The 14124-nt window shown below is 42.3% G+C and overlaps 1 protein-coding gene across 1 annotated transcript in view; it reads left to right on the forward strand.

Annotated features, from left to right (window-relative positions):
- SDK1 (sidekick cell adhesion molecule 1) overlaps positions 1-14124 on the forward strand; it is a 718540-nt gene that overhangs the window by 286249 nt on the left and 418167 nt on the right. The window contains exons 3-4 of the mRNA XM_068967809.1: positions 5555-5661; positions 7784-7931. Of these exons, the coding sequence (XP_068823910.1) occupies positions 5555-5661; positions 7784-7931 (255 nt within the window). The remainder of the gene's footprint in view (positions 1-5554; positions 5662-7783; positions 7932-14124) is intronic.

Genomic DNA, 14124 nt, shown 5'->3' on the forward strand with positions numbered 1-14124 from the left:
AGCAGATATGATTCTTTCCAGAGAATTTCTGAAGCAAAATTATCATTGAACTTTTAGAAGTTCTTACTGGAGATGATTTGGATTTAGACAGTTAATTCCATTTGCCTCGTTCATCTAATCATCATTGTCAAATCTAAGAAGTTTAACCAGAATGACCAAACAAGTGTGTACATAATTGTCGACAAATGCTTCCAACGAGACGAGTGAAAGCTTTTTAATTTGTTTCTAATTCACTTATGCTAATATTGTAACACTTAATAGCCTAGGTTCTCTTTCCATTGTGTTTGGTGTGGATCAATCTGAGTGTGTAGGAACTGACATTTCTCCTCATATTTTAACCCTTCATATAACGGTCTTAGATTTCTTAATGTCTCTAGAGAACCTGGAAAAATAAAGAATTAAGTAAACAGATGGTGTAAAGGATACTTAGCTCTAAAAAAAACCCGAGGTCTTTCACAAAGATTTCTGAGGCTCTGTTCTTCCTCATTTGAGAGGTGTTTTCTCCTAATCACATATCTGACAGACTATTTTCAACCGTGTGTCCGTATTTCCCATAATGTGAATTTCTGTTTTTCTGTCCCTTGTTTGATGACTGAAGCTAGGAATGGATGAAGGAGTGATCTCAAAACAATGTTCCCATTAGAGAAAATCACAAAAACCACAATCCCAGAAGACAGTATTTTGGAACTTTTCAGTGTTAACTCTTGAAATCTTGAATTGGTTTTTATACGTGAATACACAGTTCACTCGCAGTTACCGGTCTGTGTACGTGAATACAGTTCACACACAGTTACTAGTCTGTGGATACTCGCATCCGCTTGTTCTCTGGGGTGCTTGTAGTCCCCAGATTCATGTTCTCAAACAGCACGACAGACACAAAGGTGCTTCCTAGCCCAATCCCAGAAGGGACCTGTCTGTTGCCTCTTTCAATTTAATACAAGTTTTTAAGTAAACAAAATTCAGATTAGAGAATTTTTGAGGATATAATGTTCCCATTGACTAACTTCCATCTTTATTATGCTGTTTACTTTAACTTCATACCGATTAACTGTTAAAAGGAATTCAAAACGTAACCGTTAATGTCTAGGACATATTAGTGAGCTGGCCAATGCTTCCAAATTTTGGGTCCATCTCTTTCTTAACAAGTTTCAGTCTGGATCTTTCATTTCACTATTTACTCGAGGAAAAAATCAACTATAGACTCATTCCACTTTTGACTGTTGCTGTATTTTAAAGTTTCAAATAAGAAATTTTTAAAAATGAAATTGAAAATACAATTATTTGTCATCTTGTTTCCAAAAATAGAAATGAGTTAGTTCCAAGAAGGATATAACAGCTTAGTTTTGTTTTTTTTTTTCTCTTAACACTTTAAAGAATGAAGGACTTCCCTGGTGGTCCAGGGGCCAAGACTCTGCACTCCCAATGCAGGGGGCCCGGGTTCAAAGCCCAATCAGAGAACTAGATCCCACACGGCGCAACTGAACGTTCTCAGGCCTCAACTAGGGATCCCACTGATGCAGTGAAGACCCAAAGCAGCCAAATAAATAGGACTTTGGGCCCAAATAGGAAAGTTTATCATAGAACTTGGTTGTTTATTTTCATGCAAAATAGATATTTCCATAACAGTGTAAAAAAAAGTAAAGTTGTGGGGAGTAGTCTTATCTGTGGTAGCATAAAATGAACGTAGGCCCCCCAAAAAGAAAAAAAATATATCTAAATGGGTATGAAAAATCTTTCTTATGGATTGAGTTATGTCCCTGCCATTAGAGGGAGAAGTACAGCTTTTCTTTTCTACAAGGAGGATGTGATTGTGTTATTCTGAACTTGATGGGTTTCTGTAGACCTGTGTGCTTAGAGCATCTAACTCTGGTTGGGAATAACCGCTCAGCAGTAACTGTGCTGAGGCAAGACAGTACTTTCTCAGACACTTTCTAAAATTTGAGTGGCTCTTGTTAGGGATACTCCTCATAATATGTTAATCAGTCTCAGTTTCTTGGGGACTATTTACCGCTTAATGATTCTTAGGGGTTACCCAGGAAGCCGTGATTTTTTAAAAAGGGATTATTCAGTGAGGCATTATTGAGGTTTTTCTGTGACCATGATGAGTACCTAGTAACTTAAGACGTTTTTTTCAACCAAAATTATGTCAGCTACATTCTGGGGAGTTCCAGGACAAGCCAATCAAACCCTCTCTGAAGTAAAGGACGTTGTGACCTGGTCATTGGCTTGCTCTCACAGTCTCAGGGCTGGCTTGACATTGGGCAAGAACAGAGGGAAGTGGGCCCTCCAGAGCCAAGTCACCCCCATAGCCAGCCCCATCGGGCCCTGCAACTGCTGGCGCTGCTGGGCCCTGGTTGCACCAATGCAGCCACTGCCCTGCTTGGCACTAGGCACCTGCCCCGCTCCCCTGACCCCGGGCTCCTTTGTGCCCTGCTGCTGCGCTACTGGGCAGACGCTCTTTTCTCCCTGCTCCTGTGTCACCAGTCCCAGGTCTAAATGTCCAGACTGTGTGTGTCCAGGGACCATGCACTATCTCATTCCTGTGCCCTGTTCATGGAAGGCTCTGCCTCTACCAGGACTCAGAGCAAAGAACTCTCCAAATACAGAACACGGTGCCGACCCTGGGCAGACAGTGTCAGCCATCCTTTCCAGGTGGGGCTAGGCAAGCAATTGTTAGGACTGAGTTGGACCTAGAACTGCTTCTTAGAGGAAGTCTAGGTTGTCGCTGTTTCCCGCTTCAAGTGGCAGTTCAGAGCTGAGGTATTCTACATACCAGAAAGAACATTTCAACCCTTGGGTTTGTTGTGATTTTGTCTTCGATTTTCTTTAATTTGGTCCTCCTGATAATGAACTGGCCCTGGAAAAGGTTCTGTTGGTCTGGTAGATTCTGCCGTGAAACAGTGAATACAAACATTCCCCGCTGAGCTTTTTTGAAATGGGAGCAAGCATTTTCTATATTTTAGTGGCATATGGTGCTAAGATTTTATCATGCTTTCTTACAAAGAGTCAGGGAACTTTCTCTGCTTAAAAGTGTATGTTTGTAAACAATAGGCTTGCGCTGAATATTCCCATCTGTTGGGTGAGCATAATTTGTGTAGGAATTCCTGTATTAGGTGGAATACTTTGCAACTTTTTTGTATATTTCTTTTCCCTGGTGAGACATCAGACCAAGAGACAGTACAAAGCAGCATATGCCTATTATTCAGTTGGTGTCTGCTTCTCCCTGTTTGAAAGCAGTGCTGGTTTTGTGTATTAGTACATAGGATTACTATAGAAATTCATAAGAATATAAAAGCTATTCAGGGTATTCCAAAAATACAAAATATTAATAACAATCATATAAATGTGGTTAAGTTCCAGTGATGAAACTGTTCTTGTATTTTTTCAAATATGTATTCCAGTAACTTGTTATTTCTTTTCCAAAAACTTTTCTTGATTTTTTTTAACCTAATCTCAAAACTCCTTATTATAATCACAGTATATAATAATCAAAGCTGCTCATTCTTCTAGTCTTGATTTGTAATTCAAATAAATGGCATTGACTCTTTGTGTTCAGTTTGGTATTGTTCTGATTGTCTTCACTAATTAATTTTCTGTTTGAGAAGAACCATTCTTCAGTATAGAATAAAATTTTGAAGACTAAGGCTCAGCAGTATTTTTTCATAAAATATTTTATTAATCTTGCCATAAGATCTCATGATGGTTATCAGGAGGCAAACACACTTTGATTAATATTTGCTTAATACAGAATTACCTGTATTGTCCAAATGTTTTATTCACTTAAAAATTATGCCTAGCAGTTCCTTTTTCTGGTTGACTACTTGGACATACTTAAGTAAAAAGATGAGCAATTAATTGAATATAAGTGATTTCAAGGTATGTGTAGGAACTGAGCAAATAAAGCGCATGTTACTTGGTGCCTTTTACCTGATCATTGTTGTTTTTTTGCATTTCTCTGATTATACTTTGTAAGAGGAGGTATTTTTAAGTCGACTGTACCTGTTGCTAGATAACTAGGTCTATCAGCAGAGCATCTTGTTAGAAAAGGGTAGCATTGTGGTGTCTTCTCTTTTGGGGAAAGTAGGCGCCTATTTGACTGGGTTCAGGCTCTCTGTCTCCTTCTTAGGATGGCACCCTCCCGTGTGTAAAAAGTATCCACAACTCGAGCCTTGATTCTTGGTGAACATAGCTTAGAAACCAATTAAATGGGTTCTGCTAGGTAGCACGAATATGGAGAAGGCAGTGGCACCCCACTCCAGTACCCTTGCCTGGAAAATCCCATGGACAGAGGAGCCTGGTGGGCTGCAGTCCATGGGATCGCGAAGTCGGACATGACTGAGCAACTTCACTTTCACTTTTCACTCTCATGCATTGGAGAAGGAAATGGCAACCCACTCCAGTGTTCTTGCCTGGAGAATCCCAGGGACGAGGGAGCCTGGTAGGCTGCCATCTCTGGTGTCGCACAGAGTCGGACACAACTGAAGCAATTTAGCAGCAAGTAGCATGAAAGGTTTGAGCTCTGGACCTGCTCACCTCAAGTGGTCCCCCCTTGTGTCTCCTGCTTGTTTATGGACTTAAAAACATCTTGGGTTACAGGGAACTCAAAGTCAGTGCTCTGAGACAACCTAGAAGGGTGGGATGGGTTGGAGGGGAGGGGAGGAGGGAGGGAGGCTCAAAAGGGAGAGGACATGTGTATACCTATGGCTAACTCATGTTGATGTATGGCAGAAACCAACACGATATTGTAAAGCAATTTTCCTCCTAGCAAAAATAAATAAATCCCTGAATTATAAAAAACCAGGGCTGTTATGGAAACAGTATCTTCTAACTACCTTTTTCCCCCTATAATATTTACTGACCTTTTTAGAAAGGCATTGATTTGAGGAACAGTTATTTATAATCATAGAAATGGAAAATACAAATAAAATAACCTTTTAATCAATCAGGAAAGATTTTAAAGTTGATATCAGGCCATATGTGTTGAAGAAAGGCGGGTGTGTGAAGCGAAGGGTGCTAGAAGGCGTCTGCTCTTTGTGGGGAGCAGAGCTGTGCCCTGGAGTCCCTCTCGCTTTGCCTGAATGAGACCTGTGTCTCATCCTGCATTGTCTGAACTTTGATGCAGGAGATGTAACACGTTAAGACTGTTGCAGTTCCAGAAAGAATTTTTAGAAATTCTGAGAAAGGGAATGTTAAAAAAAATCAAAAGGCCTAGTTTAAGTGGAATGCTTTTCAGCTTTTTAGCAGTTCTCTTTCATTCAGGCCATTCTGAGTGATGTGTCTGCATGATGGCATGGGGCACAGTGGTGAGCAAGACGGGTCCAGAGCCTTGCTGCATGGGGTAGCCACAGCCTCGCTGGAGAAACAAACAGCCATTACATAACCTCACAGACAAGCTGCAGTTGCAGTGAGCGTGTTGGTCAGCAAAGGGGTGCATAGATATTAGTTTACCAAAAATAAAATATTTTTGCTGCTAGATACCAAAATATACTAGATTGGATGCCAAGGCTGGCTGTGTAGTTATACAACCATTAACACTGCTTTTTGCTGTTGGCAGGTACGTTATTCCATCTTTGCAAAGGCTGGATGCTGGGTTCTACCGCTGCATTGTTCGAAACAGGATGGGAGCACTCTTGCAAAGAAGATCAGAAGTTCAAGTCGCATGTATGTGCACATTGAAAACACCTACAAATGTTAAATAAAACAGTGTCTGTGGGCACACTAATCAAAATCACCTTTGACCATGGTGGGAATTGAGTGTCTATCTCGGGTTCTATTTGGAAGAGGATAATTGCTAAAATTGGTTGAGAGATAAGTAAATATAGAATGCAGCTGGTCCGACGATGATGGTGGGGCTGGTGAGGTGAACGCCACTTCTTTCAATTCAGGGGATAAGGCACCGTGGGGGATAGGAAAAAGGAGCAAGATGCCTTCTGTTTTACGAATTAGCTGCTCTCAGCTTTTGTTATATTCAGATTCAAATGTTTTTAAAATAAAAAAGTTAAACTCAGATAAAATTTTGTCTGTTCGTAATCAGTTCTCTCCAATGATGATTTGTTTAGAAATCCTTCAACTGCCTAAGTACATGGATAGCATGTCTCAGTTCTGGACTGAGTTAATAATTCTCTACTGGGCAGACCATTTTGGAGAATGAAACTTTTAAAAGAAACCAGAGGGGATATCAGAATGCAGGGGACTAGAATTTTGGTGTAGTGTTTAGCAGAATGGTGGAGAGGGGAGTCGGCCAGTTCAAAGCATTTACTATTTCAGTATTAATATTTAGTATTAATACTTCAGTCCAAAATCTGTGACGGGTAGGGTCCATGTAAAGTGGCCTGTAGGCTTTATTATATTCTGGATTTATGACCAAAATGTCTCTTTATTTAAAAGAAAGCAAAAAGTGTTGTCATTTTAAATTGCATATTAATGCATCATAATAGATTTTAGAGAACTCTAAAGAGCTCCTAAATTGGGTCATGTCAACCAATGATGAAGGTATTTTCTCACTTGTCATGTTGACCCCAGTTAAAGCTTGCAGTTTTCAGTGTTACTGTATAAAATAAAATAATTTCTAGTTATTCTTTTCCTCTGTAATTACTAGTGACTGTGTATGGTGCTGATGCTATACGTGTTTAGTTTTAATTACTAGGAAGGCTTCATTTTTCTGAATTGTGGTGGTGAAGTCACTCAACTAAACCTGTCTGCAGAATAATTCAGAACTTTTATTTAATAATTGAAAACAATTCATAAATAAAAAATTAAGGTCAGCACTCAAAATATATTTGAATAAGCTTAGAATTTATTATATTAAGTACTAGTTTATAAAATTTAATTTTGAGCTTTTTCCTTGCTATCCTTTATCTCTAGGGCTAGACTTTATCTCGAATTTCTCTATCTCTTTGATAACAAATTTCACTTTAACTGTGAATATCCTAATCTGTTTCATTGCTTCATCTGTTTCCTAGACTATTAAATACTGCTTGCAACATAGTAAATACTTTGTTTTGAATCACAAATTCATTGATAATAGAGACCTTTTATAGACTCTTCCAAATGTATATGAATTCCATATCCATGTGCATATACATATATCTGTAGCTACCCATAATATGAAAAATTTTCAAACCTTTCAGGTGGTACTAATTTTAAAATTGGCCACATATACCCACATTGTAATGTCTGGGTTTTTTCCTGAGATCCTATTTTTTTAAATGCTCTAAACCAGTAGCACAAAGACGGGAACAAAACCTACCTGCCCCAAATGAAGTCAGTAGCATGGGGTTTAGAGAACCCTCCAAGAGAGAACTAATGGTTGAAAAAACACTTCTCCCGGAAGACTCTTTCAGGAAGCATTCACCCCAGAAACAGAGGCGAAGCTGAACAGGTCTGCCTGAGCAGAACGGGCTGCAGAGATCTGGTCGGCATCCGAAGGCATTTTCTTAGCGCTTCTGGGGAAATGCTTCATGCAGCAGGAGGATGCTTTCCAACAAAGATGTCAGTATTAAAATCGGCTGCGCACGTGTCCTCGTCCTGTTGCAGCAGCAACACAAAGACCATGGAGCTCCGCAGCCGCACCACCCTGTGGGCCCCCTGGAGGCCCGCGGCTCCCGCCCTCGCTTCTCCCCGCCCCCAGCCTGCGCTCATCCGCAGGAACGCTCCTCTGTGGTCTCCCTGCTTCACGAGGGCGACGTCGGTGACTTTGCCATAAAACAGAGTGTCCATCTTTGACCTCCCTCCCTCTCAAAGAGAGTCTTCTGGAACTTAGACGTCTGGTTTTCCTCTACAGATATGGGAGATTTCACGGATGCGGAGGAGAGACGAATGGTCTCCGAAGGCCGCGCAGCCGTCCTCAGCTTGCCGCCCATCAGCAGCTGCCCCCGGCCCCAGGTGACGTGGTTCCGAGACGGGCACAAGATCATCCCCAGCATCGGGATGTAAGTTGTTTCGAACCCTGCAGTTCAAAACGCGTCTCAGGACACCAGTCGGTACCACTGTACATATTAAGTGTACCAGTTAAGCTTCAGAAAGAGTAACCTGGTCTCGTAGACCTACCTCGAGCCTTAATCAAGAGCTATTTTAAGACTGGCTCGGAAGTTTTTAAACGGTTTAGGAAAAGCGCCACGTGATGTTACTCCCCAGTGCACCACATGCCCTAACTAAAGCACCCTTGCTCGCTCTTATGGGTTTTTTTTTTTCCTTTTCTGAATGCACTTGTTTGAGATGTTGTCCTCCTGAGCTGTGCTGAGCTCCAACCGCTAATTTGATGAGCTCTGGTGTTTAGTACAGAGCTGCAGGGGTTTTCCCTCTTTTTACTGAGCCGAATTTGATACTACTTCCTCTGATGATAAAACAGTAATTACTGCTTATTTCTCTTTATCCTTTTATCCCACCATGACAGTTTTATTTCCCTTTGTCTAATTAGTGGTTCACCCATCTATTGCAGAGCAGTTGCTTTGTGATTAGATAAGCATTATTTCAAGGTGTTCTTGCCTATCTCCCATTTAAGATATTTATCTCATGCAAGATAGTTTTTGCATTTGGAAGCTTTAAGTGATTAAAAAGAACATTTCGGTTTTATTTCATAAGTGGGCATTTTGCAATGTAATTTAAAGATACAGTGAATATAAAGGTTTTGAGGATGGACATTTCTGAAAGGATCATGAAATGCTATAATCTTGGGCTAAATGTCAAATATTTATGCCATCAGATGGTTGCACTCAAAAAAAAAAAAACTGTGAGAAGAAAATGTTTTTATTTTTTCCCCAGAAAGGATGTGTGTAAGAGAATTTGCTGAATGGTTTTTCAAATATGCTTTCTCCCTACTTGACCATCCACTCTGTCCTGTCTTTAAGCCCAGAATCCCCACTCTTCTGCCTGGGCATCAGAACTCTGTTTGTGCCTACACAATTCTTAAGCTTATTTAGCAAATGTTTCTGTCCTGTATATTGAAAACAGGCAAAATACTGAAATATGTAAAACCCGTATTTTAAAATTCTAGTAAAAATATAAATTACCTTGGGAAATGGGGTAACTTCTGTCCTTTTTCTGTAATTTATTGAAACTTGCTTAGGTATCCACCTTTATATTGATTCCAGTTAAAACAAATGCCTATGGAATTGGGGTGAAACACAGATAAAGGATCAATTTCTCATTCTCTTAGAGGGTGGTGCGGCTGAGAATAAGGCAGCTGAGACAGATTCCTGTGCAGTGTTCTGGAAGGTCCTTGTGTTGAGCGCAGTGTGGCGGGGCACAGGTGGAAGGAGTCAGTCCTCGGAAGGGCGGCTAGGTCGACTTAGGCTTCCTCTCAAACACTGGAGCTTGTAATTAATGTCAGTGGTGGAGGATTATTTTCATTCAGTAGCAAATAACTACACAGTAACTCATTTGTTAATCCATTGTCTAGCTATGTTCCTGAGACAACATTTATTCAAGTACAAAAGGACGCAGAATGAAATAGCAACTCTTAATTTTGTAAGCTTGTTTTTTTCTTTTTTTAATGTGATTTCTTGCTGAAGACTGCTTAATTCCTGGCGAGCCAATAACACAGAAGATGCTCACAGGGCTCTAACTTAGTGTCGCAGCAGACAGTCCGCTTACCACCATGAAGCGGTGGATAAATCTCCAGTCTCAGTAGAGTAACATGCCTGATGGCTTCTTTCTTTTAAAGAGAGGAGATGAGGCTGATTATGGATATTTACACTTTCTCAAGGCCTGTTAGTTTCACATTTTCCACCTCATCGTCACCCCCCTATTTATTAAGTACCTGCTGTGCAAGAACTCATAAATCAGCACTTGCACAGTTATCTCCACAAGTTTACGCATCATTCACAGATGTATTACTTTACACTTCTAATAAAGTCCAGCTCAGACCTCAGGTGCAAGAGCACTTACGCATTGCCTCTGCCCAGACGGTTGGCAGACAAACTCAGATGGCATTAGATCTGTTCTGGATCATGAGAGGCATCGTTTAAAAATGAAACGTTTGGCTCAAGGTGTTTCACACCTATTGAGACAGCTCAAACCTGTCCAGCAGCCTTTACCCTGATTCCCTGGGGTCAGCACCCTAACACATGGAAGAGATGGACCTTCGTGAAGGGAAGGAAGGAGGAGCCTCACCTTGCCACCCCTTCCCTGCCACGTTTTAACATTATCTCATAACCTTAGAAATGTGAGCTTTAGACTTAAAATTAAATGACTTCTTTTTTTCATTTTCAAGGGAAACAGTGAGTCTGATGTTTCTCAACTTGAAAAATTAGTTGAATAGTCTATTAATAATATTAACAGCAGCTGTTATTGAGTACACTTTAAACATATCTTCTCTAATCCTCAGAGCTGCCTACTGAGGCAGGTATAATTAGCCATCAGAACTGAAGACTGGAGTTGTTGAATGACCCACCCAAGGGCGCATAGCTGGCCGGCGGCAGAGCCGGGGCCCTGACCCACGTCTGCTGACTCTGCACCTCAAGCTCCCTTCTGCATCAGGCCGACTCTTCTCTTCACTTGATTTTGCTGAACCTTCCTCGTGCTTTTGATTTGTTTTTTCCTCATACTGCTTTCATTTTTTTCCTCCTGTTTTAGAGTAGCAGCTTTCCATCTGAAATACTGTGGGTTAGCCTGGGTTTGCCATGAGCCACAGGCTCCCACAGCCACATGCCCACGTCAGCAGTGAGCATGCCTGTATGTGTGCTGCTTGTCCTCCCTGTGTTGGGTCTGTTGGTCCCTATCTTCAGAAAGTCTTGACAAAGAGAAGGCAAACACGGCCTTCCGGTTGAGGTGTAGACATTTGTTTTGGATGGCTTTGTTAAGAGTGACATGATGGTAGATGGCCAAGGGGATGCGGTCATTGGACAGTTGTGTATACCACACTCAAGGCTAGCAAAGGAAGCTTGGTCAACCTCGGGGTGGTTGCTGCGTTGTTGCCTATAGGCTTCACAGTGCATATGGGCCACACATGCCAGTGAACAAAGCCCAGAGAGCTCCACCATATCAGTTAAGGTGCTCTTGGCTGCAAGTCACAGAGGATGCCTCTGGCTGAGCACAAAGGACACGTGTGGGAGTGCTTAGGGAACTGCAGAGCCTGGCCAGCTGAAGCAGATGGGGCGGCAGCCAGGGCTCCTCCTGAGGCCCGAGGAGCAGGAGCAGGGCCTTCCAAGGGGATGCAGGGCCCAGTTCCTGAAACTGTTGCGTATGGGCAAAGGGGCTGAAGGCAGAGGGCTCCACAGGGGACTGGTACAGTGGGACGGTAGGGGTTGCACCTGGAGGCAAGTGTTTTGGGTCTGTCCCCATGACTGGCCTATGGTGATGTGGCCACTCATTCTTTCAGCATCTCTCCTGGAGGCGTTAGCTGGCAAGAGCCACGACCCTATCCCATGTGTGTGGATGCTGTCTCCTCAAGGGGTTTTCACCTCCCCTGGGTCCTGACCATCTAAGATGCTTATCTCCCTGCTTGGCCTGGTGCTGTGCAGAGCAGAGATGCAATACTGGAAAAATGGAATGAATGAGGAATGTGAAGGAAATCCCTGTAATAGTATAAACATCCTCACCAAAACATGGGGCGGCGGGGAGAGACATCACAAACCTCAGGAGAAAGTGGTGCTAACGAAGGCGAAATATATCTTGGAAAAGCAAACAATATTTTGAAAGAACTGAGAATAAGATATACTTAGAATTTTGAATTGGTAATTATAGGTTTTATTTATCTGAAAAGATGAAAAAAGTGCTTATATATTTTTCTGATTTACTGAATCCAAACAGTTAGTTTGCTATCTTTGCACGTCAGAGATGAGTACAGCCTTCTCTTATAAGTATAGTCTAATTTGATAATAGAATTGTTCTGCGTTATTTCAGCTTAGATATATGTTCTTTGTTTCCTTTTATTTCTCAAAATATGAAATGTGAATGCTGATGTCATTTGGTGCCTCCCTTACCTCCGGGAGGTAATTCACGTTGGCAGTTATCAGATTAGGCCGCAGAAGCTTGTTCTGTGCACGGCCATTCTTCTGCTTAATTGCAGGTTTTTATGCTCAAACTGCACCCTTAGCCTACCTGATGGGAATGTGTAAGCGCAAGTATGCGGGCATGTGTTTTCCTAGGAATGCGAGGTTTATAGACTAAATATTTCAAACCTGCAGTCAGTTTTGTGAGACGACTTGCTCAGAATGAGCTGAATTGTGAAGTATGGGCAGGAAACAGCATCCCAGGTGACTTAAAAACAGTCTGACTCATGATTGTCCATGCTTAAATACTCGAACATCCATTAACCTGTTACCATTTCATTTCAAGTGCTGCAAGAAAGATGTATTTAAATTAGCACTTGTATTGGAAGTCACAACTTAGTGCTTGAATGAAGTAGATCTGGTTGTAATAATATTTTTATAGTTAACTGGGCTTTCAAAATAATATGCTTTTAAATTTTTCATATTATGTTTTATAGGCATTTTGTGGATGTTTATAGAGTATGTCAATATGTGTGAATTGAGCCACATTTGTATAAGTAAAATAGACTAGGAGACATGAGCTCCAGACCTGCTTCCTCCATTAATTCTGACCTTGGGAAGATGACTTACTCTCCTCTGCCTCCATTTTCTCATGTCAAAAATGAGGATGGCATCGTCGGTGACCTCTGAGGTCCTTTCTGGTGTCTGCACCAGCAATGCTCAGGGCCAGACCGGCCTCTCCCCTGCTCTTTCTTCCTTCCTGCACTTAGTAGGTACTTGCTGAGCACTTGTCCTGTGCCAGGCACTGTTCCAGCTGCTCAGGCCAGGTAGGGGCCTGAGGACACTGGAGCTTCTGCTCTCACGGAGTCACGGTCCAGCGTGGAAACACAGGAGTAACCAGAGGATGATGAAGGTGAAGAGGCGTGTAGAAAGGGGGGCGGGAGGGAGCTGAGCAGGAGCGGGGTGTGGTCGAGGACACCTCTGTGCAGGTGAGGGTTTAAAATCCACTTTGTTGAGTTGTAATTTACATACAACAGGACATACAGATTTTAAGGACACAGGTTGATGAATTTTAGCAAGTGTATACACGGATATTATCACCCTCCTAATCAAGATGCCTAGGACAGTTCTTACCCCTGCCCCACTCTGCCCCCTAATCTCATTCTAGTACCAGAGGTTAGTTTGCTTATTCTAGAATTGCTTATAAATAGAATCACAGAATATGAAATCTTTCATTGGACATGATTTCTGTGACATTTTTGAGGTGCTGTTGATAAATATTGTTTTTATCTATTTTTTGAGTGCTAGGCGCTGGTTGAAGTGTTTTCTCTGTACTGATTCACCGAAGCCCCACAGCAGCCCAGTGGGTTGTATTGACATTATTGTCACTCTGCTGAAAGGAGCAGCGACAGAGAGGGGCCAACAGCTGGTCAGTGCCGAGCCCACACTTTGCCCCTGTGCCCCACTGCACCCTCGGGCTCCTGTCTGAAGGAGGAGGAGCCAGCCATGCACAGATCTAGAGGACAGATATTCCGAGCAGTGGGGTCACGTACATGCAAAGCCAGTACAAAGCCTGTCGCCTTTGCTGACCGGTGGTCTGGTGCTCAGGGCATTGTGAACAGAGAGTGGACAGAGAAGGGGCCCAAGAAGGGAAATGGGATCCTGGAGGTGCCAGAATTTGGGAAGGAGTCTGGGTTTAATTCCCCGCACAGTAGTACACCTTTCAAAGGGTTTGTGGTTTTTATTTTTGGTATATTTTTTTTAATTATGGCAAAATATGTGTAGCATGAAATCTACCTTAACTATTTTCCTCTGTAGATTAAGCGTCATTAACTGTATTCATATTGCTGGGCAGCCATCATCACCACCCCATCTTTGGAGCTCTTTCATCTTGTAAAACTGAAACACTGTCTGCGTTCCTGGTTAACTCTCCGTCCCCGCCCCCCAGCCCCTGGCATCCACCCTTCTACCTTCTGTCTCTGAGAGTTTGATGCCAGCTGTTGTTGTTTACTTGCTCAGTCATGTCCAGCTCTTTGCAACCCCATGGACTGCAGCACACCAGGATTCCCTGTCCTTCACTATCTCCTGGGATTTGCTCAAACTCGTTTCCGTTGACTTGGTGATGGCCTTCTAACCATCTCATCCTCTGTCATCCCTTTCTCCTCCTGCCTTCAGTTTTTCCCAGCATCAG

Source organism: Capricornis sumatraensis, chromosome 3 (assembly GCF_032405125.1).
Source record: "Capricornis sumatraensis isolate serow.1 chromosome 3, serow.2, whole genome shotgun sequence".
In the NCBI taxonomy this organism is placed as follows: domain Eukaryota; kingdom Metazoa; phylum Chordata; class Mammalia; order Artiodactyla; family Bovidae; genus Capricornis; species Capricornis sumatraensis.